Genomic DNA, 22,325 nt, shown 5'->3' on the forward strand with positions numbered 1-22,325 from the left:
GCCCTGGTAACATGCTATGCAATCTTTGGTTAAAACCTAAATTTAAGAATTTGCTCCAGTACACAGAGATTGCTCTATAAATAACAGATTTTCTCTGTTTGCTAGCTGAGAGTGACACTGATCCACATCAAGCACCTTTAAATGGTGAGAAAGTGCAAGCGATACTGTAAGTGGTAAGATGTGCTTTAAGTGGTAACAAACTGAACAGAACCTGCAAAAGTGCTAGAAGTGCTAGTATCACACCACTATTGCTTCCAAAGCTGCTGGGGTGGGAGGAATAACTTAGACTTCAACTATTTGATAACTGATCCCTAAAACCTGAAATGAAGGTACCTTGCCAAGCTATTTCACCCAAAATTAGTGATCACCTCTTACATGAGAAGGAAAAGAGTTCAGGATTGGGATATTCTTCTCAGATGTTGCATGGTTTAGAACAAGAAGTTGGCAAGCCACATCAATATAGGCAAACCATTAAGACAAACTTAACATTAATATTTTGAGTAAGACCTTGCATATTAATTTCTTGGATTTCCTGGGCTTATATTACATTTTACTTTTGCCTGAAGAAAGCTGATTTGGCAACTAAACATTCCACTTCACTCTCATTTGTTGCTCTGAATGACCACAAAGTATATTAGTCTTAAAACAAAGGAAACTATTAAGCTAGAACTTCAGAGGAAAATTGTAATTCAAGCAAGAGAGAAAGTCAACATAATTTCTCAAAACTAATCCCATCATTAAAGTAAGAATTTAAGATAGCACAGCAAAATAGCATCAGGCAACATGCAACTTTAACTTTATTTGAAAGATGCACAACTCAAGCTAGTACCAGTGTTACATCAATATTCTAGCATTACCCAGGACACCAGTGTTTCACGTAGCTTGGCATCACTCCAGCCAGGCCTCATTATCATTCTGTCCCCCCTGTTCTGCACTCTCAGCCTTCCCAGCTCCTTCCAAGAACTGGCACAGTGCTTTAGTGCAGGACTTTCCTCATTTTAGTAGGGAGCTGGAGGAAGGCCACATTCCCCTTTCTCCTACAATCATATGGGGGTCAATGAACCTTGAGGAAGGCATGAACAAGAACTCTACTGGGACAAGATGTCCAATTAATGAGGATACATGGCAGAGAGGAGCAGCAGTCACTAACACTTACCTTGTATTACAATCTTTATCATGTAAAAAAAAAAAGCCCCTACAAGGCAAGTTTCAGCCTCATCATTTTTTCTTTTTTCTCTCAAGAGCTACAAACAATCATTTGTACTATAGGTTAGGGAAGCACCCAGGCCAGCCACCAGAGGACTTATGCTTGCCCAACAGGCTTTTAGGTTACTTTGATAAGGGAGATAATTCCCAGGGGTTTTTGCCCTACAGAATGATTGTCTACCGTTGAAGTTTCTTCAGAGCCACAAATGCACTATTTTTAATTGCAAAAGATTGTTTTATACAACCATGAAACTGTATGGTCAGCATGCATGGGTTTTTGGATAGTTTGGAAGCCAACAGTATAAAGGCATCTGCAAGCATTTAGGACACCTGAGGACTGAGGGGCTAATTTCAAAGTGATTATCTGAATAGAAGAATGAGGCATCCCAAGAACATTTTTTTGTTCCATAGAAGATGAGCAAGAAAGAAGCAAACAAAAGAAATTGTAATTTATAGAAATGTGGGGCTGAGAACTCAGAGAACTCCAAATGTACCACAAGACAGTAGGTACATTTGGAAGATGAACCAAAGAAGCAATTACTGTGAAAAAGTGAGATACCAAGAATCCACGGGAAAGAACAACAAGAATTTGGCATTCCATCTGAGCAGTGAGACATGTTATTCACAACAGGAGACAAGCTGTATTAGATCAACTTTATTATGTTATCAAAGTTTGACAATAAAATATTCAAAATCTATTGAACACATTCATACACAAAAAGAGCATATAAAATGCTAGGTCTCAGAATATGTTCCATACAAAATACTGTTAAGTAGAGCAGCAAAAGTCATTGCCAAACATTCCCTGAATTTAAGAGGGCCTTGAACACACTGTGCTCCAAGAACTACCTTAATACCAAACATTCCTTCCTTTGGTCTGCAAGTCCTTTGCAATTATTGCTAGTTATTGAAGCCTTCTGTTTTTAAACAGAATCACATAGTGACTCTGAACCTCTTCAGAAGTATTACAATGACAGCTGAAAGCTTCTTCAGCATTTTCTATACATTTTGTCAAAAGTAAGAAACACATTTGGTCCTCAAGACTGTTTTTGGTTTCTGAAAATATCCTGGAAGAATAAAACCAAGTTATGGAAAGAGAGACAGGATCAATATGTATCAGGTATAACAAAGATATGTCAGTAAATTCAAACATTTCAACTGTGCAGTGTGGCAAAGCACCTGAGTTACTCCTCTTACAGAAATGCCACATTATCCTCTCAGATTTATTTCTTCAGACCTCTCTCCCCACAAGAATCTAGAACGCTCAAGTGCACATGGCTCTCGCAGGCCTGTAACGGTAATGCTAAATCCTCTTGCCTTGCAGAGGAACACGCTGTAGTGAATAAGCACTTCGACATGCTGAATGAAGTGGTTCAGTTTCAACAACTAGAATAATGTAATTTACTTGCTGCATTCACTTTTCAATGAGAACTCCATCCTAATATGCAAGGGGCTGAAAATGAAAGGGCTGAAGATGATTTGGTAGGAAAAAAAAAACCAAACCACAACTTCTAGACATTAAAAATAGACCTACAGCCTGCAGAACCATCACATCCAATCAGAATCTCACCAGAAGCCCTGTGCTTGCTCTAGCACTGTACTTAGAACTCAGGTACATGCATTCTTGCACAACAAGGGTTTATAGTGACAAAACAAAAAGCAGCCCTGAAAAACTTTCAGCTTCATTTTACCAGGTTAACTAAACACAAATTTATTTAAAGAGACACACTCTAGAGGTTGTCTACTAATGGAAAGCTGACTTACAAATCTTTAGGTTAAAAGATAGTCAACTAACACAGTACTAGGTTTCCAAAATTAGAGATTTTTTTTTTTCCTTTTGGGGCACAAAAATAGTATTAAAAGTAGTAAATGAAAAATAATTTAAAAAAGAAAGAGCATATTTAAGTCATGTATTTTGGAACTTCAAGTCAGAAAAAGCCCTGAAGCTGGTCTTGGTATGAGCCTGAAAATGCCACTGATTAATGGGTAAGGATCTAAATGAAGCTTAGAAACATTCTCCAGATCAGGTTAAGAACTATTTTCTCATTTTTTCAGCCCTTGATGCCCATGTTGGTATCCTGCAATACAGCCTCCAGCCCTCATTCCATTGCTTATTAACAGACATTCTACTTCAGCAAGAAATACGTATTATGATTAACTGGTTTCTGTAATTTCTTTCTGTTATAAACCAGTAACATAGCAATTTATTCAAAAATTGAGTCAGACCACAGGAAGAGCTTTATCATCTTTGAGCAGTCTTGGAACACAAGCCTGAAGCTTATCCAACTGACAGCCCTGCATAAACCTTGACTAAAGGACTTTTTTTGTGGGGTTTTTTGTTGTTGTTTTTTAGTTCGGGGGTCTGGAGGTTGTGTTTTTTTTTCATTCCAACAGTTACCAATTACAAGTGGCTTGAGGCAACTCAGTATTTAACTCTGGAAAAGTGTAGGCAATATTGCTGCTGAACTGTAGGTTCCTGGGCAACCCAGAACAAGACAAATGTACCATTTTAAAAATCAGAAAAATGTGTACTCACCCTCAACAAAAGTAATAGGAAAAAGGAGGAGGATAAATGAAGCTACATAAGGAAGTTAAAACCTAAGAAGATATTTAGCTTATTCATGACCCTAGTTCAAGCTGTTCTGGATTTACTAGGCATTTCTGAATTAAAACATAAAGCCTTAAGCCTACCTCCTGTTCCAAAATGTTTGCATTCTACAGTAACATCAGTTCAAGCCTGTAATTTCAACACACCTTACTGATATATCTAATGCCAACAAACATTTTATGCATGCTACCAAAACAGTTAAAAACTTTACCCTTTAGACAACATCAGTTTCTTAAGTAATGAATCCTCAATGGTTCTGATGAGTTTCTGAAACTCTTAAAACATTTTTCTTGGAGGACCCAGCATTTTGAAAGCATTCAAAACTGTGTTTTCAGAAAACTAAGTGCAGTCTAAATGGGTGACTTGTTTTAAAGCAAGCAAATGAAAAATCTTCAAGTGAAACTATTTCTCCAGTGGGACTTTGGTAGTCAAGGCTGCAAATATGATGGCCTTTAGACTATCATTTCTGTGGAGTTCAGTTGAATTTTTAAAACATCAAGTAAAACAATACTGTAGGAATTTAAGAGTTGCATGGTCAGCAATTTATAGAAACATTTAAGGAACAGCGATAATGAAACTTGTAATCTATGGGTAATTAATTTTAGTCTTAAAATATAAAGTTCCTTTTCAGCTGAATGCAGTGTTGCTCCAATCACTATTTGGTCAGTAACTGGATCACAGCCTAAGTATTTGACTGAGAACAAGCTTTATACTTTACACTCTATTATGCTGGCTTCCATTCCCCACTCCATTTCAGGAAGTTCACTTTTCTTTTTGAATTAATGCCCACCATCCATTATCATTTCCCTTACAGAAGATAATTTTTCACCCAGAAATGCAATTCTGCACTGTATAGATTGTTTGCCAATATTTGATTAGCTTTAATTTATGTACTACTCAGCACAGCTATGGTTATTGCAAGCACCAACCACTGTTTAGCTTCTTCCCCTCATTGATAAATAACACACAAGCTGAGAATTCCTCAGCCTCCAGATTGTATGTTAATCAGGTTCTAGAAGTTGATGTGCAAACAATTTCTTCTTCTTCTAACAAAAGCCCAAAAAGGTAGGTACAAATAAGAAGCTTCAATTAATTCACACATCTATCTTTTCCCCCAAAAGCTGTAATAAAAGAAAGGCTGGATTATAACAAACTTAGTACAGTACCAGGCAGACCTCTTCCCTATCTTGCCTAGTAGATATGCACATTTACAAATTAAGGTACTGGGAACTGTGGACCAGAATATGCAAGACGCCTTAAAAAGTTTACTGTGTTTCCCAAATTAATCATTCCCTTGTTTTATGGGCACCTGAAATTGCCATACTTCCTAGCCCTCCCACTCCAAACCCTGCAAAGACCACACAAAGGAACTCAGGTATCTATGTTTCTATGTAGCATGTGCAAGGGGCTGCATAATCTCCAAATAAAAGTCTGTGTGAATATTGGACACAACACCAGAGGCACCAAAATGCGTATCTGACCAAATCTGCAGAATGTGAAGATACCATGAAGCATCATAAACACAAATCAGAGACAAACAATCATTTAGGACATCAAACAACTTCTTGAACACAGCCTTAAAAAAAAATAAATAATCTAAATATCAAGGGATTAAAAGGCATTTTCCCATATTTAAGGAAAGGCATCACGGGTGAGGAAAATAACCATCAACACAAGGTATCACAAATCAAAAAGCAGCTTTTTCACATAGGAGATAGTAGTATCATTGGATAGCATTTGAATATGCTCATTTCCTGAAAGCTCAAATATCACCACTTCCTGCTTTTGCATGTCCACCCACTTCTGACATTGCAAGGCACTCTGTAAGTTTACTGTACCGTCCCCATCACTGTAAAGAATCTTGGGTTCTTTGTCAGGAAAGCTTTCATAATGGAAGGAATCAGGTGTTTCCACGCCAGTGCCATAAAGACAGTGTATACGCACACCAGGTGGTGTCATCTGGTAGACCAGGGGTTCAGTGTCTTGTCTCATGAGCCAGCCATCTTCAAAATTGATGTCCCTGTAGAATTTTCGGTAATCCTGAAGAGTGTAGTTAGCTGTAGGTGTGCTTACAAAGACTTTATCTGGAGGCCATGTGTAGTTGTAGGGGAGCATCCAATTTGTGGAAACGGCTGATCTCTGCTGGTCTCTAATCTTGAGTGAGCTGATAACAGGTATTCTATTATTGTCACCTTAAAAAAAAGTGGAATTTCATTATACATAAAGCAAAACATGAATCTCAACCAGCCGCAATTAATACCACTCACAGTGATAACGTGAATAAAAATATTATTCCCTTTGCTTACAGTGACAATTTGAGAAATTTTTCATCATTTATGATTGTCTTGATGATTAACTTGTGCAAACTAACTTCTGATAACTTACAAATTTAAATACAAGTTACTGAATGGATGACAGACAAACCAAGAACACTGCTCCTTTCCAATGAGTTCCTTTTTAAAGGAGAAAATATTTCCTATACGACCAAAGTAAGAAATCAGCTCTTATTAGGCATTATTTATACCACTTGCAAGTTTTGTCTTAAATGCACTTCTGGAAGTGTGTTTTACAGTGATTTTTGTACCTCGATCATGTTTTTCTGAAAGAACAGATAAATGCTACTATCCAGACACATGCAAGAACTCATGAAGAGACTTTATAGGCTCAATAAAATGTTTAAAGTTTTGCACATTCAAAATAAGCAGAGTAGCAGTATTTCATTCAGTATAGTTATAAAGGTTACTATATGGTTTATTTACTATTTGGCCTAGTGTTTTACCAGTTTATGCACTTCCTTCATACATAACAAAGCCTACCAGAACATGCCTACAATTGAAAGCAAATAGCAGACTCTTAATAGTTACCGAAAAAGCTAACTGTCATAAAAGGAAACAGAAGCCAAACAAGTATTACTGTCTCTGCTTACGCTATCAAGAAAGAATGCTGCACTCAATGACCAAGTCATTCCTTGCATAGTACTTCAACAAAAGAAGAGTTAGAGCTTGTTAGCTTCTGGTGGGAACCACAAAAAGTTGCCAGTATCAGTATCTTTCCTTCCAGTCAGCATTTCAAGACTGCTTAAATACTTGTGTTGCTCAGAGCATAGGTTTTCTCTAATGTAGCACTAATATTTTCTTGCAACTCTGGTAACTAAACTACATCTTTTCTGTGGAGGGGACACACAAACAATGGTGAACAACACACATGGATGGACAGACAAAAACAAACCAACAATTCTAAAAAGACCAGTTGATAACTACTTTATGTGGGAAATGGTTTCAGTTGGTCAAGCTTTTCCTAGGCATTTTCTTAATAATATAAATCTAGAGAGTTTAAGACCTTTATTGATAATAAGCTCTAGTTATCTGATACCAAATAAACGACAAAATTGTTACATTTTACCAAATTGAGACTTACTCTTATTACAGAACTAGTGTTTGGCCAAAACATTTCAAGAGTTTTTTGTAGACATCAAGTCCATTGGTTTTTTAGTAATTTTGTTCCAAAGATGGCTCAAACTACCACATGACTAAGTTATAATTTTTATGCATCTTTCTTCATATTTTAACCATTGTTCTTGCATAAATAGCAGATACAGTGATTACTAGAAATGAATTTTCTGGGGAAAAAAGCGCCCTGAGACAGATCTGAGTTTATTTTCATGGTGACTATCTGATCAGACCTACTATCACAATGGCTGACACACCTCAATTCTCATCAGCTGAACCTTGAATCAGATTTTCCATTATTAGGTCCAGGTGGTTACAGCATGTAGTGATCCACATCAATCACACCATAAACACTGAAATACCAAGCCGAAAACCGCTATTCTTGAAATAGCAAAGTATATTTGTCTATTCCGTAAGGTGGCACTATTGCTTCAGCAAGGAGACCTAAAGCACAGTCTTTAATGCCATCTTTAGGAGAACTATATGGAGACATTGCTAATATAACTGAAACAGATAAAAAGGAAACTTAAGAGCACAGCAAGAATCACAAAGGTCCTGGGAAATGTGTTTAATGTTGTGTGGTATAAATACTTAACTGTGCACACTCACCACTAAGCTACTGAATACTACGTGGCAGTTTTCAGCAAAGAAAGCTCTAGTTCTGAATTGAACAATGAAAGGAATGTGTACAAATTTCCAGTAGAATAATCAAACACAGTACATTACTATTCCAGCCTTCTCTTACAGAACTGTTACAATATGCTTATCAAATCCTTTGTTTCTCTGAAGTGTGGAAGTACTTTACAGCCAAGACCATGCTCAAGTCAGCAGGTGCAACACTGACATAATAGTGAACAAAATATTAGGTCTAAGGAAGACACAGCTAGCATCTCATACTGACAGAAACCCAACCAACCAAACCACCACAGTGAACTTCGTGTCTGCTTGCTGTAGGGGGCAGAACATCCTCCCTTTATTGGCACTGGAACTGTAATGATGTAAGTACTGATCCTGCAAAGCACTGAAGTAGCAGAAAGTTTAGATTTAGAGAAAATAATTCCATCTGTGTACTGTTTACCACTTTGATAACACATCTGTTATTTGGGACATGAAGTTCCTATCCATTACCATATTATAAACAGGAATGAAAGCATAAAGAATGCATTCATAGCTTGCCTTGTCTTTCCTGCAGCAACACAGTATTTTTCTTTAAAGCAACAATTCCTCTGTATACTAACAACCTGATAGCGTCAATTTTAGAAACTCTTTAATTGACTAATGTAATCCAAGTGTTAATGCCTGATGGTGGTGATGTACTACAGATATTTGAGACAGAAATAGCCTAAAAGGTGCATTCTGATATTATGTTCTGTCCATTTAACTTTTCTACATGATTTTTAAGTTTCTGCTCCAAAACAGAGTATAGAAACTGAACTATTCATTATGCATTTGTATAGCTAGCCACTTTGGATGAGATGCATTATAAAGGATAAACAATATATGAAGCACAAAAGTTTAATCCAACAAAAATCTGGGACTGGAATTTTATGTAATCATGTGGAATTTTATGAAGGTGATATTAACGTTGCTAATTTCCTGCACACAAATGTGTCAAAGCTTGTCAGAAAAGATAAATCAATTTTTAAGGTGCCATTGCAATAGATTTAACAACATATAACTCAATACAAACATCCAGTTTAAGTTTCCTAATTAGTAACTGAGTTGTGCACAACTATTCAGAATCAAATGCCTTTGCTAAACAAATCATTCTTTGATCTGTCCATGCATGGCTGGCACTTGCTGCATGTTCTACATTTCGATGAAGTTGTTTCTGATGTCAGCTTTGTTTAGGAAAATAGTGATATCTGAAGCTAACAAGTAGAAACAAGCTAAAAAACCAAGCCAGAAACATCATGAAATAAGTGTCAAAGCACATGAAATAATTATGGTCTCACATGACAGGGTGAATGAACTTCTTCCATCAGTCATTTGCAGTTACTTGGTTTTTTTAGTCTCAAGCATATCCAGTATACTAAAACCAAGGTCTCCAAGAATCACTTTCCTTATAACTTTTGATTAGTTCTAAGTTTTTAGTTAAGTTATAACTAAAAGGGTTATAACTTTAGACAGGCATTGGGTGGTGAAGCAGTGCCCACTGCACATGTCTGCAATTTTCCCTTAATGTTAACCTCAAGCAGCTGTGTGATCTTTAATCAAAGAAAACTACAGAATGCTCGAGTCCTTATTAGCTTTGCAGAACAGAGAGCAATCAGGCTGGAGGCTGAAGTGACAGAAATAGAAGACACCAGCCAAACAGCAGATGACACAACAATTTGCTGAAAAGAGGTTAGGAAAGGTCAAGAGGGGACACAGCTCCTGGTTAAGGGATCTAACAAAATTCAGTCCACTCCCATGAACACGAAGAATGACAGTCTGGTCACAGGGCTTGAAACATCAAGTTGCCACCACTTATGAAAAGATAAGAACTTCATAGTATCTTAAACTCTCATCCCTCAATCTTACAGTTAACAGCCTAGTTAGGACCTTGCACTATTAACAAAATACACTGCAAGGTCTCAAATTGCCTACCTGAAGCCAGCACACGCAGAGTTTTAGCCACTCCTCCCCACGGAGCGCCTAATGACACATAATCCTTGATGTACTTGTCTTTCCAATCCTGAGTCTGATGGTTGAGGAAGTAGAGGGTGTACATATTACCCATACTGTGGGCAATTAAGACAACAGGACTTCCATACTGCTCATACATTAACTCTATCATCTTGCGGAGGGCCACAAAATAGTCTTCATTCTCATCTAAAGTAAACATACACAGGTTACATAGTTAATAATTATTGACTGTGAATGCTGAACTTCAACACAATTCTTTAAAAGGCGCTTTTTTTTTCAAACCATTTGTCAAATTAATAATGCAGAGCTTAGAAATTCCAGTATTACACAGGAGGGGTGGGTGTTTTTATGGGGATGCGTTTTGGTGGCGTGTTGCTGTTTTTAAGCAAGTCTTAAGTAGCAAATTGTTTAAAGCAAAAAAACAAACCACACCACAGAGCTTTCATCTGAGTCTGGGGGTATTCAGGCTCCAAGAACTAGTCAAAATTAAGTTTAATTGTACAGGTGGAATGGGAGAAGAGACCCAAAACATTATTTGTTGGTTGGAAGAGAAAGTTCTGTTCAAGTAACAATATGTTATTTACTTGGTGCCTTTCGCCAGTCATAAGGTGCTCCTCTTACATCTTCATCACGTTTGTAGCCCCAATCTACTAGACTCTGCACCAGCATATAAAAGTAACTGCCTATAGACATCAAATAAGAGAAACAGAACAGTGAAAATATTAGCATTAGAAGCAGCTGTCAGACACGATCACAAAAGAAAGTTCTGGAGGCATTATCTCTGATACCATATATACAGACATTAAAACTGTAGTCTTAATCTTTGACAGTCTAGAAAGCTGCATGTTAAACATGAGCTATGCTCGCTGTCCCCCAAAAGTAAGGGAATACCATTATTAAAACCTCTTATTAATTCATTCTTAAGGCCAAAGATCATCTTACTCAGAACCAAGCTAAAATTAAGTATTTTTAGTTTTGCTTGTCAAGCTCCAGTCACAGAATTTTCTGCATTTTCAGGTTTCAGCCAGAGAACTTAAATTTGGCACAAAACTAAATAACATGGAATTAGCTCAGTGTATCAGGCCAAACAGACAAAATACAATACAATGAAAACAAAAACTACTTCTACTTCTAAACACAATTGTAATTTGAAATCACATTTCAGTAGCTTGTTGTGTAAAGACACACTGGAAAAATCCTACAAGTGACAAAGCACTTCAGACACAGCTTGTACATACCAACGCTCCTTTTACTTGGGTCAAGGAATTCCAGGGAAAATGTCTGCCCAAAACCTGGGACTCTGATATCCACTCCATCTGGGGGTTCTGTAATCTTACTTGTTCGATTATATACTAGCCTGGGGGGAAAGAAAAAAAGAAGGAGAGAGAAAAACATGAAACATGTCATATTACCACATGACAGCTCTCAACTACTCTTATAGTCTGAGTGCAGTAACAAGAACTTTAAGTACTATTATCCAGAAGGTAAAAAACCCCCACACACACAAAAAGGCAGACATGGTAGGAGTACTCTAATGGCTAAAAGTTTACACAATCAAACAATTATTCTAATTAGTTTAATGCTTTACATGTAGAATCTGAGACTTATCTTCTCTATAAAACCAAGTATACAGAATTGTGGCTGAACTTCAGCTTTAGAATAAGCTACTTTATATAGTTCGAAACCATTTCACTTTGCATTAAGCCACACAATGGAGAAAACTTATCAAGAACATAAGAATGCGGGAGTAGAAGATAAAATACCTGTAAAATCAGATATCAGAAAAATTCTCCTAGATAAAAAATAATTCATTTCTGTTTAACTAGAACATCTATACCAGATTAAGGGAGTACTTGACATTTCTTGACTAATAACCTCAGGAAGCACTGAGGTATTGAGTGTTTTGTAGATCATATTCCAAATCGATTTGAAATATGAAGGATTTGGAGGATTGGGTCAGGGTTGGGTTTTTTAATTATTGTTATTGGGGTTTTTTTAATTTGTTCTTAATACTATATTAATACAATTGCTGTTTCTGAATGCAAGTTTTTACCCTAGATGAAGTCTTAGAATCTTAACTGATAACTCAAATCTTCACACACCAAGTCTCCCTAACCTGTGTAAGGCATATATAGCAAGACTTAAAGCAGAGGTACAACTTCACTACAGCGCAGTATATTCACATAAAAGAGCAACATGCCAGTACAATATTTTTTAACTGCACAAGCTAAGTATTTCATTGTTTTCAGAGAGATATTTATATGACTTTTTACAGGAACATTAATGAAGCAGATTGAATGATTAAATAGTCTGGAAGCTTTAAATTAGGTAATGTTTTAAACCAAAATAATTCTGGAAAGACTTCCAGACTGCCCTTGATGGACCCCATCTGTCTCAGCTGCCTGTAAGACTGCTTGCTAATGACACTGCCAGCAAAAGGGCAAGCTCACATTCCTCCTGGCTGTCCGTCCGTCCCGTCCCATCCCATCCCGTCGTCCCTGTCCCGTCCCGTCCCCCCCATCGTGGTGCTCAAAGTACCTCCTTCCCCCTTACCTCGTCAAAGCTTAACTAACTCATCAAAAAAGCAGATGATGTTCTGCTTTAGATAAACTTACAGAAGTGCCTGATAAGTGCCCAAACCAACACTAGGTAACTGGTAGGAGACAAAGTGGAAGAAAGAGAACCTCTGTTTTCCATCAGAAATGAACAGCTACCTCAGATGCAACAGCACCACATCTCCTGATCCATCCCATTATTCTACCTAGCAAAATTCCAAGTCATTTCTCTCACTGGTCTTGAATCAGAACAGAAAGTTTAAGGTGGCCATTCTGTACAAAGCATGTCAGTCTAAGGAAAGGCAATAACTGCAAAGAGCTCACCTGATATTATCAATCCAGCAGTCAATGATAACAGGCAGAAGTAATTCTAAATTCAGCCAGAGTGTAAAATAACTGTCTGTCTTCTTAGAGCAGAGGTAATGCACTACTGATGGCTTATCTAACTTGGCTTCCAACTGATTACCTAAATCCCCTGGAACTGAAAGATATAAAAATGAGACACTTAAAATTAAAGCATATAACATTTTACATTAGAATATACACATCTTAATACTGTAGCCCTCATATGCAGTATCACTGCATCCAGAGATACCATTAAGTTTTGTTACTGGATAAAAAAATATTACATAAGAACAAAGTACTGCATGCACATTTTCCACTGAAAATATTTGGATTTTCAAAAATCATTAGATGGAGAGCCACCATGTAGAATAATTCTGGATCAACGATTTATAACTTCAAAGAGCAGACTGTATAGGAACAGGTCATGCGTATGAAAAACAGATGGTCTCAGATGTTGTCAAAGTTATCTGTGTTTTAAAGTGCAAACTGAATCTTTCTGAAAGAATATTTTCCTCAGATTATCACAGGTGCACGTGCAAGTCTTTCTATTCTCTTTAAACAGTTGTTCGCAAACCATCAATCTGACATTTAAAAAAATGTGAAAAGTGAAAGCAGCTCCATTTATGTTTATTTTCACTTCTTCACCTCCAACTACCTTTTTGATATACAGGATTTAGTTGGCTAGCATAACCATCCAAATACATAGTTTCATGTGCTTTGCATTCAGGTTTGGATGCAATAAGTTTTATCTTCACTCTTTTTTTTGATACAGTACATCAGTAATACTTGGAAGGAAGGGTCTTGTATTTGCATCTTCTCTGAAGTTCACTGTTCTTAAGGCACACACTAAATGCCAGTATTCCTTTGATGAAGTTTTAGTTTCCCTTCTTTTAAACACTAGATGGAGACAAGAATATTATTTCTGAGTTAGAACTAAGCTTAAAAAAATGCTCTCGCACTTTTCAGCACCAAGTTTCCAGAGAAGCTTAACATTGTTATATTTAATCATTTTTCCCCTCAAGAAACAGAAATGCAATGATACTTAAGTAACTGAAATGTTTCTCTGTATTAGATAAATATAGGAGTCAAGCACTTAAGGGTCCCCCCACCCCTTCCAGCTCTACACACACGCCTTTCTGGGGCGTGTATAACTGTATCCTGTTTACTTGTCAATGTTTAATTTTGAAGTTTTTTAATGCAGGCCTACTCTTACTGTTGGGTTTTTGTGGCCACTTCAGGCAATTATTTCATCAAAACAGTTTAAGTTTTGTAAAACACTGATACTTAGCAGTGGCTTAAAGAAAGAGATAATATCTTTTAGTGGAACACCTGATTTAACTGGAAAGCCAGATATGCTTTCAAACACTTATTGCAAACTAAAAAAAAAAAAAGGGACAGAACTTCAGACTATAGACCTGGACAACTACTCTTAAAACCTTCAGCCACTGCACATTATGCCCCACCAGAAAAGATATACCTCAGGATTTCCTTATTAACTACCCCTACTTTCGCATTAGGTTTTTAGTGGTTTTATTTTTGTAGTCTCAAGTGAAACGTTAAAAGACCCAGTAGCTGACCACAGTTTATTTCAGGTCATATTTCAAGGACTCCGATATACTGGAAAGCATAGTAAGGAAGATTATAGTATTGCATCACACCCTAGAAAGAGTTTACTGAAGTTCAGTCCTGAAGCCCCACAAAATGCTGTTTAGTTATTGCTTATAGAACTACAAAGGAACAGCTTATTCCACAGTCTCATGCCTGTGCTGTATCAGTGCTTTTAATTAGAAAAGGAACAGAATGTAATTCTATTTATATCAATCATTTGTGGCTGGCCAGTTTCACAAGGACAGAACAGGTTGATTTTGTCTTCAGTTTCAATGCAAAACAAAGTAAAAATGTGACATTCTGGTCTACCCTGGAATCTCATTTCCTTGGGTAAAAATCAAGTTATTCCAGCAAAGACACTTTTCAAAGACTTAGACAAACACCTAAAGTATCAGGGTTTTAAGAATTTACTGAGGTTTCCAAACACCACTCAAATAACTGTAAGGACTCCCACTCAGAGTAGGAAGACTGAAGAAGAACTGAAGAAGTTTAAGATTATAATCCAAATACATTTATCAAGAAGAGTACAGAAAGCAGGGAACTGTACAAAGTCTCACTTGGACTTAATGGAGTGATCTTAGATTAACTGCAAGTTTCATTTGGTTAAGGTATTTTATCCTCAAGCTTCTCAAGGATAGAGGCTGTGCTCCTGTGTTCAGTTCAGAGCAGAAGATGAGAAACATTATGTACTAATTTTGACTTAAAGAATGATAAGGAACAAGTTGAAAAGTGGTAATTTTATGTAATTCTAAACAAAAGATAAGGGCAAGTTTTACCTGTGCCAAGACATAATACTGGACTTGAAAAATAAAGTTTCATGTACAGGTGTGATGTCTATTTGTTTATAAAGCAGGGATTAACCAGAAAAGGTTTTTTTCAGGTTTACATTTCCAATTAACAGTTAAACTGTTAATCGCTGTAATTTATCATTAGTGTTTTATTTCCTAAAGTATATTATGCAAACTGAAGAGGGTTCACAGTGAAGCTATAGGGAACAAAATGCAAATTTTGATTTTTCAAATTATGGAAAGAAACATGCAAGATCTTCAGTCCTCACCCCACACAATTTAACAGTGTTAATGATTTACATTTTGGCTGGAGAACTACTTAGTGGCTTTTTGATAAGTAACAGGTTAAAAAAGATCACACTGAAGATTAATTCTGTAAGATAAAGACATACCTTTCTGAATTTTCTGTGATGGCATTTGAAAGCAGTAGAAAAAACACATTTCCCTTTGCTTTCAGACCATACACACAAAGCATCTCTGAGCAGAGTAATCTGTAAGCAATTTTTCTCCTTATCCTCTCATCTACCAAGATCTGTAGTTTCTAAGCCATTTTCCTGGAAACTATAAAGAGTTCTTACTTTTTAAACCCTGCAGAGAGGCCCCATAAATGTACAAATTAACTGGCAAGTGAAGTTCTGCAGAATATATCTGCACTAGTTAAAACTGGATGTCCAAGAAAAATCTCAAGCAGTACCCTTGCTTCCCTAACTTGCACTTCTGCAATACATGTACTGACTTTTGAACTGCAACATTTGGAAATATGTGTTTCCATCAAATTTGATGATCTGTCAGTTCTAGCATATGCTCATTTTTCACAAAGATGGTAATCCCAACAGAACTCATTCTAATACAGCGATAATCCCAATTCACTTCCACTGTTAGGTATCCTTGGGTGGGTTTTTTGTCTCAGCTGACCTGACAAAACTAGTAGGTCTCCTTCTGGGATGTGTTCTTGTTTGATTAAACTTTACGGAAAGTGCAGTTACAAATTTCATTTGAGAGTTTAAAAGAGGATACAGACTTTTTCAAGTCTGGGAACTACAACAGTTTTAGGATACACTGATACTCCTGTCTATCACTATCCTTAAGCCTTAATGACCAATTCACAGTTTACAGCCAAAGACATTAATCAGATTGCACCCTGGAAAGTGACTTGCCTTAATACTGCTCATGAATCAAAGAGAAAAGAATCTTCAAGAGCCATGAATACAGGGATCTTAAATTTCATTTAGAAAACAAAATTACTATCTATATAATAATGGGGGGGGGAGCTATTGTTTGTGTGGCAAAGAAGCCATCAGCTGATCCTTTTTTTAGTACTTTCATCTGAAATGCAAACACCTTTGGATATATATCAACTATCATTAATTTTTAATTGGTATAATGTCCTTAAATACTTGTCATCTTCTTGGTTCTATAAATTAGCCTTCCTTTAAAATGAACCAAGTTTTCTGGAAAATTAATTTTAAACTCTGACCACCAAGGAGAATGTCTCAACATGGCTCACAGACTCAATGACAGACTGCCACAGAAAAGGCTTGTGTTTAAAATTAGGAACAAGAAAGCAAACAACATCTCACATGATACTTATAGATACCTCAGATCACATGAGGCATAAACATTTAAATCACTCCTGATATCTAGCCAGCTGACCATACAAACACACACACCTCAATTAGCAGTGAGCAGGAATTCACAGACAAACCTCGTTTGCATGTAAATCAATTATTAACAAACTTAATTTAGGTGTCTTTCTAGAAAACTTTAGCCAAGTACCTAACAAATTGTTTGCAGAAGGTATCAGAACATTGATATAGTAATTGTGTTGAGTCAGCTCTAAAAGGTAAAGAGTTCAGTGAATCCGCCGCTGATCTTATAAGGACAGGTTATCAGCTCCCAAAATTGTTAAGACATGAGATAGTACGCAGTGATTATTGATGGACTATATGAGAAAATGAAGGAGGAGTAACAGCCACAAAATAAAGGAACTTTGTATTGCAAGCATTAAGAGACAAGTGTTGAATATATAACCAAACTGATAGGAGAAGTACGAAAATATTGTAATTGCCTGTAAACGTGAAGCAGATATCCAGAAGTACTTACACAGAATATATATATAATATATATTTAGTAGATATTGTCACTAGAGGTATTCAGTAAATTGTCCTGGTTCTTAAAGGAGGTTTTCCTGTTATGAATCTGAGGTCCTGGCTGAACAGGAAACTCCAAAAAAAGGCATGAAAGCAATTCAGTATCTTAAGTAGTCTCCTTTTCCCCAGGAATACTTGAGAGAGGAACTCCAAGACCTTACGTTTTAATAAGCATTGTCTCTTTGATATCAAGCCTTCAGGCAGGAGTCTGGAAATAAGGTTTTTACTTTTACCTTGTGTTTCTTCTTTTCTAGTAGCACTATTATAGAATACCCTTTGATGCTTTGTTATTTAAATCTCAGGGAAAACTGAGCAATTGCATTGCAGTATTTTGCTGTCAGTTACTACCCATGTCAGTCTGGTCCCTTGGTACACATAAACATGATGTTCAGCATAGTAGCTCCTGCTACTAAGGCACCATTTACTGATGCACAAACCAGTTTAAAAAAATAACCTAATCCAAGTGGAGTGGTGCCACTCTCCACATTCCTTGTGCCAGCTCCTCTGTTAAGGTCATTCAACTACAAAATGAATCAATTCTTCCTCAACAGGTTAATTTTCTCATGCTCTAGCAAGACAAATGACTCCACAGAGTGTCCAATAAGCAGGCACAAGGAAAGCTGGGGGAACGCTAATGAGCTGTAAGACTGGTTTAGCTGTGTCACAGAACCACACTTCACCTGAGCCAGTTAAGGGGCTCTGCCTGTTGTCGCAACTACAGCCAGTAGTTACAAGGCTGTATTCAAGCAGCTCATCTGTTTTCAGATTTGAGATTCCTAGAAGCAGTATTTTTTTAGTACCTGGGGAGCACAATGAAGTTACCCATATATAAGCAACACCCCATATTTGCAAACTACTACTCTACTTCCTCCTCCGTTACTTGGGTAAGCACAGGTTGCAACTGCAAGTGGGGTTATTACATAAAAAATTTGAGAACAAGTTATCCTGCATCTTGTGACCATTAAACACCGTCTAACACCTTTACAAAGTGATCATTATGTTGACAACATTCCTTTAAACAGCATTCCTTCTTTCTTTATTCCTTAAGATCAGATGGCAAAATTGCCATACACAGAACAGGATTAATCTTGTGAACTTCCCTTTCAATTTAAGAGTTTTAGTTTCCAGAGAGACTAAGAGTGAATGCTACGCTCACAAGACAGTTACTCAGAGATGAAACTGAACACAAGTGAGGAATTGAGAGTCTAGATGCCAACCTGTTAAGTCAGGAAGATCAACTCTGTATCCCCTCTCACATGGGCTCCAAAACCATCTCAGGCTTGTATAGGCCTGTATAATGCAGCCTTACATACACCTCTCAATCCTCTCGAGCATTTGTGATTCCAGAGCAGCAATGTGTGTTTTTCTCCTGTCTCCCAAACACCTGTGTTAAACCAGCACTTAGAATGCCTCCCTAAATGATTCTTCTACACCCTTCTACCATCCTCATCGCAGTAATTCCTAAAAAGCTTATCTTAACATGTCACATACGCAAGAAGGATGAAGAAAAGGTCATGAAAAGTTAACTAGAATCAAGATGAGAACATTTCATCCAGAATCAGTGAGTGACCGACAATCACTCCTTCCTCTCCTTTATTTGTTTGGCCTTCACTGCCCATGTCATGGCTAACTGAAGCTAAGCTCTTAGTGCAGGTGTTTTTACAATGACAGTCATTTCTATACATCAGAAAAACATGGTATTTTACAATAAGAAGTTTCAGCAAATCACTCCCTAAGAGTGCCTACTTTCTCAAACATACAAATAACCCAGAAAAATTATTTATGTTAAAACCCAGTGAATCTTCACAGGTCAGGACCGGACAGCAGAAAACAGCACATTTGAAAACAGACACTGACTAGAATAGTAAGCAATGAAAGTTCTGTAGCATTTGATGAAAATTCACTTTAACAGCAAGGTAGTGTGTGTTTTAAACTACTCACTGATGTATGTGTGTACTCAGCGATGCAGTATTTACCAGAAGGTCTCTTAGGAAAAGAAAATGTACGTCAGCCATAGTTTTTAAAAGCATCCTTAGGTAACGTATATACTTACAGTAGATCCATCAGTAGTAACTTCATGCTTTTATAATCAGTATCTCTATCCCCATTGCTTTTAAATCTTCTTTCTTTCATAGCTTGAGATGAATATTGGATCAATAACTAAAACACTATCACCTTTGTCATCAAGAAACTTGCACTGGAGTAAGTGCCAAAGCTCACTGCTAAAACCCAGCATTACAGAGCTGAGAAGTGTGATGAAAGATTACTTCTAACCTCCACAGACAGAACTCAACAAACTTTTTTTTGTGTTTCTACTCCGGCCTCTTAGGCCATCCTTTTGCAGTTTCCACTTCCAAACCTACATCCTCTCACATGAGTTCATCCATCTATTAAGAACTGCAAATTTGTACATGGTGGTCCCGAGGTACACAGCATCTTTTAAAAAAGTTCTTGTTTAGTGTTTGCCCTTTTATGTCAGAAGCTTGTAACAGTAGTAATAAAGTCAACAGCAGAGCCTACATTATTATAAATGGAGCTTAAACTGAACAACATGCCACAGGTTATCCTTTTCCCAGTATTTTTCCAATTTTCTCACTTTTCCTTGTCTCTTTATCATAAAGGGTAACTGCATAAGAAGAACATGGAACACAGTGAGTACATTCACGGACTGACTACTGACATTAATATCACCAAATGCACTTTGGGTATTGGAATGCTTAAGAATTACAATTTCAGTAGGCAAGTTACTAAAGCATTTAAAATTTATTTACTGTTCTTCTTATCAATAGATACTAAAAGCATCTAATATGTTACTCAGTGACTATTATATGAATACTTTCCCCATATTTATTACAAGCTATTCAGTGCTAACAGGTGAAACCACAAGCCAGTAATCAATATTTATTTTTCATGCTGTGTGATGAAATAAGCCTCATTTTTTTGACTACTTGTAGTTTGACTGCTGTAAAACCCAGTCACTCCCCTCCCCGCATCCGATTCCAACCTCTTTTATGAAAGGTTCATACGGAGTAAAAACTTGGCAAGCGAGGGTCTAGTTTTAGTTAGTGAGCTAAAAACGTATTTCAGCAAGCCTTGCTTTAGTTAATGAGCTGAAGTGTATTTCAGCGAGCCCTGTTTCCCCCACGCCCACTGGCAAGGAACGGCGACCCAGCGTTCTCCGCAGGCCCGCGCCCCTGCGGGGTGCGAGGTGCCCGCCCCCCCCCCCGACCCGGGCCTGGATTTTTCGCTGTCGCGGCCGGGCCAGGGACGGGCCGTCAGTGCCGGGGCAGTGTTACAGCGAAGACGCTCCGTGCCCAGCGCCGGAGCCCCCCGGTACCAGCAGCAGCCGGGGCGCTCCCAAGCGGGGTCTCTCGGCGAAGCATCCCGGAGACCCCGGGCAGCGGCGGCGGGCGGGCGGGGCGCAGACCCCCGCGGCTGTGCCCACCGCGCCCGGGCCTCCCGCCGCCTCCCTGCCAGGGGTACGACAGCAGAGGCAGCCGAGGGCCGCCCCGGTCCCGCGGCGCCAAACACACGCACCGCCGCCCCCCGGCTCTTACCCAGCACCACGGGCGGCCCCGCGGGCCGGCGGCGCGGCAGGCACCCGCCGCCGGGGCAGAGCAGCATCAGCAGGAGAAGGGGGAGGCTGAGGACGGGGCTCCCTCCCCAGCGCGGGAGGAGCCTAGCGCCGGCCGGCGGGACCATCACCCCAGCGCATAACCCCGGGCCGGGAGCCGCCGCCGCCACCCCGCACCAGACGCGTCGCTACGCCGGGGCTGCCGCGGCCGCCACCGGAGTGCGGCCCCGCCGCCCGGCCCCGCCACAAAAGGGCCCGCCCGCCCCGCGCAGCCCGCCCCGCGCAGCCCGCCCCGCCCCTCGGCCGGCCCCGCCCCCGCAGGCGTCAGCAGCCGATTGCGGAGAGGGCGAGCCCGCGCTCCCCTCCGCGCCCGCCGCCGCCCGGCCCCGCCGGGTGCCCGGCCCGCCCGAACCTCTATAAAAGCGGCGGCACCGCCCCGCCTTTCCGCGGCTCCCGCGGGCCTTGCCCTAGCCCCGCCCGTGTGCGGCAGAGCGGGCAGGCAGGGCTCCTGCAGGCCCGGGCCGAGGCCTCCGGGCCCGCGGTTACGGAGGGAGACGCGCTGGCAGGTGTACCTTTATCTCACGTTACTGCAGCGACACTGGTGTGATCGTGACGATTTCTAAAAGCGAAGTCAGGGGCCTTTGCCGCAGAATTTACGCGTAACGATAGATAGCACATAAGGAGCGTGATCAGAACGGTTTAAGGAAACACAAAAATACTTGGCAGAGTTGGGAATTTCAGTATTACACAGCCAAGAGACTGGGCATCTGATAGAAAAGCTTATGGGCATAGCTGTGCTTCAGGCAACACCTGCTAACATGATGGCTAATCGGTACAGAGTATCATTGAGGTCAGGCGTTTGGCAATACTAAAAAAAAATCATTAGACCTTTATACATGTAACAAGAACGCCTAGACTCGTAATTACAGTAATTTAAAACCAGAAGGGATAGAAGCATTTGTGCTTTGGCAATACCAGTTAGTAGGAGTTACGTGCTCAGTTTGAAGTGTGTGTTGTTTGGTGGGTGTCTGGTTGTGGAGAGGGGAGGAAGAAGGGTATCCACAGAAGAAAAAACTAAATGGATTTAAAAAAAAAATGGCACTTAAAACCAGTGTAATCACATTTCATGATCAGTCATGACTGTACTGATGAGCAAGACAAGGTTTCCATGGTTCACTCATGTATCTACCTACTCCTGCTGTGGACGCACACCTGAGCCTGGTGTTATCAATTCCTGCGCTGGGAATATTATTTCTGATAGAATTACTTTGCATCAAGGACACTAAAGTGTCTGCTTCACAGCTTCCTACATCCCTCAGTGTGTCTACTCATTTACAGAAGTATTCCTGCCTTGAATGGTTAATACACTAGCATGAACAATATATCACAAACAAAGGCGTGGGAGCAAGAGATA

The 22,325-nt window shown here is 39.1% G+C and overlaps 1 protein-coding gene across 1 annotated transcript; it reads right to left on the reverse strand.

The window, feature by feature from the left end:
* Positions 1–1,846: 1,846 nt before the first annotated feature.
* On the reverse strand, positions 1,847–21,143 carry PLA2G15 (phospholipase A2 group XV). The gene is made up of 6 exons (XM_074913304.1): positions 20,895–21,143; positions 12,771–12,927; positions 11,130–11,248; positions 10,476–10,574; positions 9,853–10,077; positions 1,847–6,006 (listed from the first exon to the last, which is right to left on the reverse strand). Exons 1-6 carry the CDS (start codon positions 21,037–21,039, stop codon positions 5,495–5,497), a joined length of 1,257 nt encoding a protein of 418 aa, XP_074769405.1. The 5' UTR covers positions 21,040–21,143; the 3' UTR covers positions 1,847–5,494.
* Between the last annotated feature and the right edge of the window lie 1,182 nt (positions 21,144–22,325).

Source organism: Athene noctua, chromosome 9, assembly GCF_965140245.1.
Source record: "Athene noctua chromosome 9, bAthNoc1.hap1.1, whole genome shotgun sequence".
In the NCBI taxonomy this organism is placed as follows: Eukaryota; Metazoa; Chordata; class Aves; order Strigiformes; family Strigidae; genus Athene; species Athene noctua.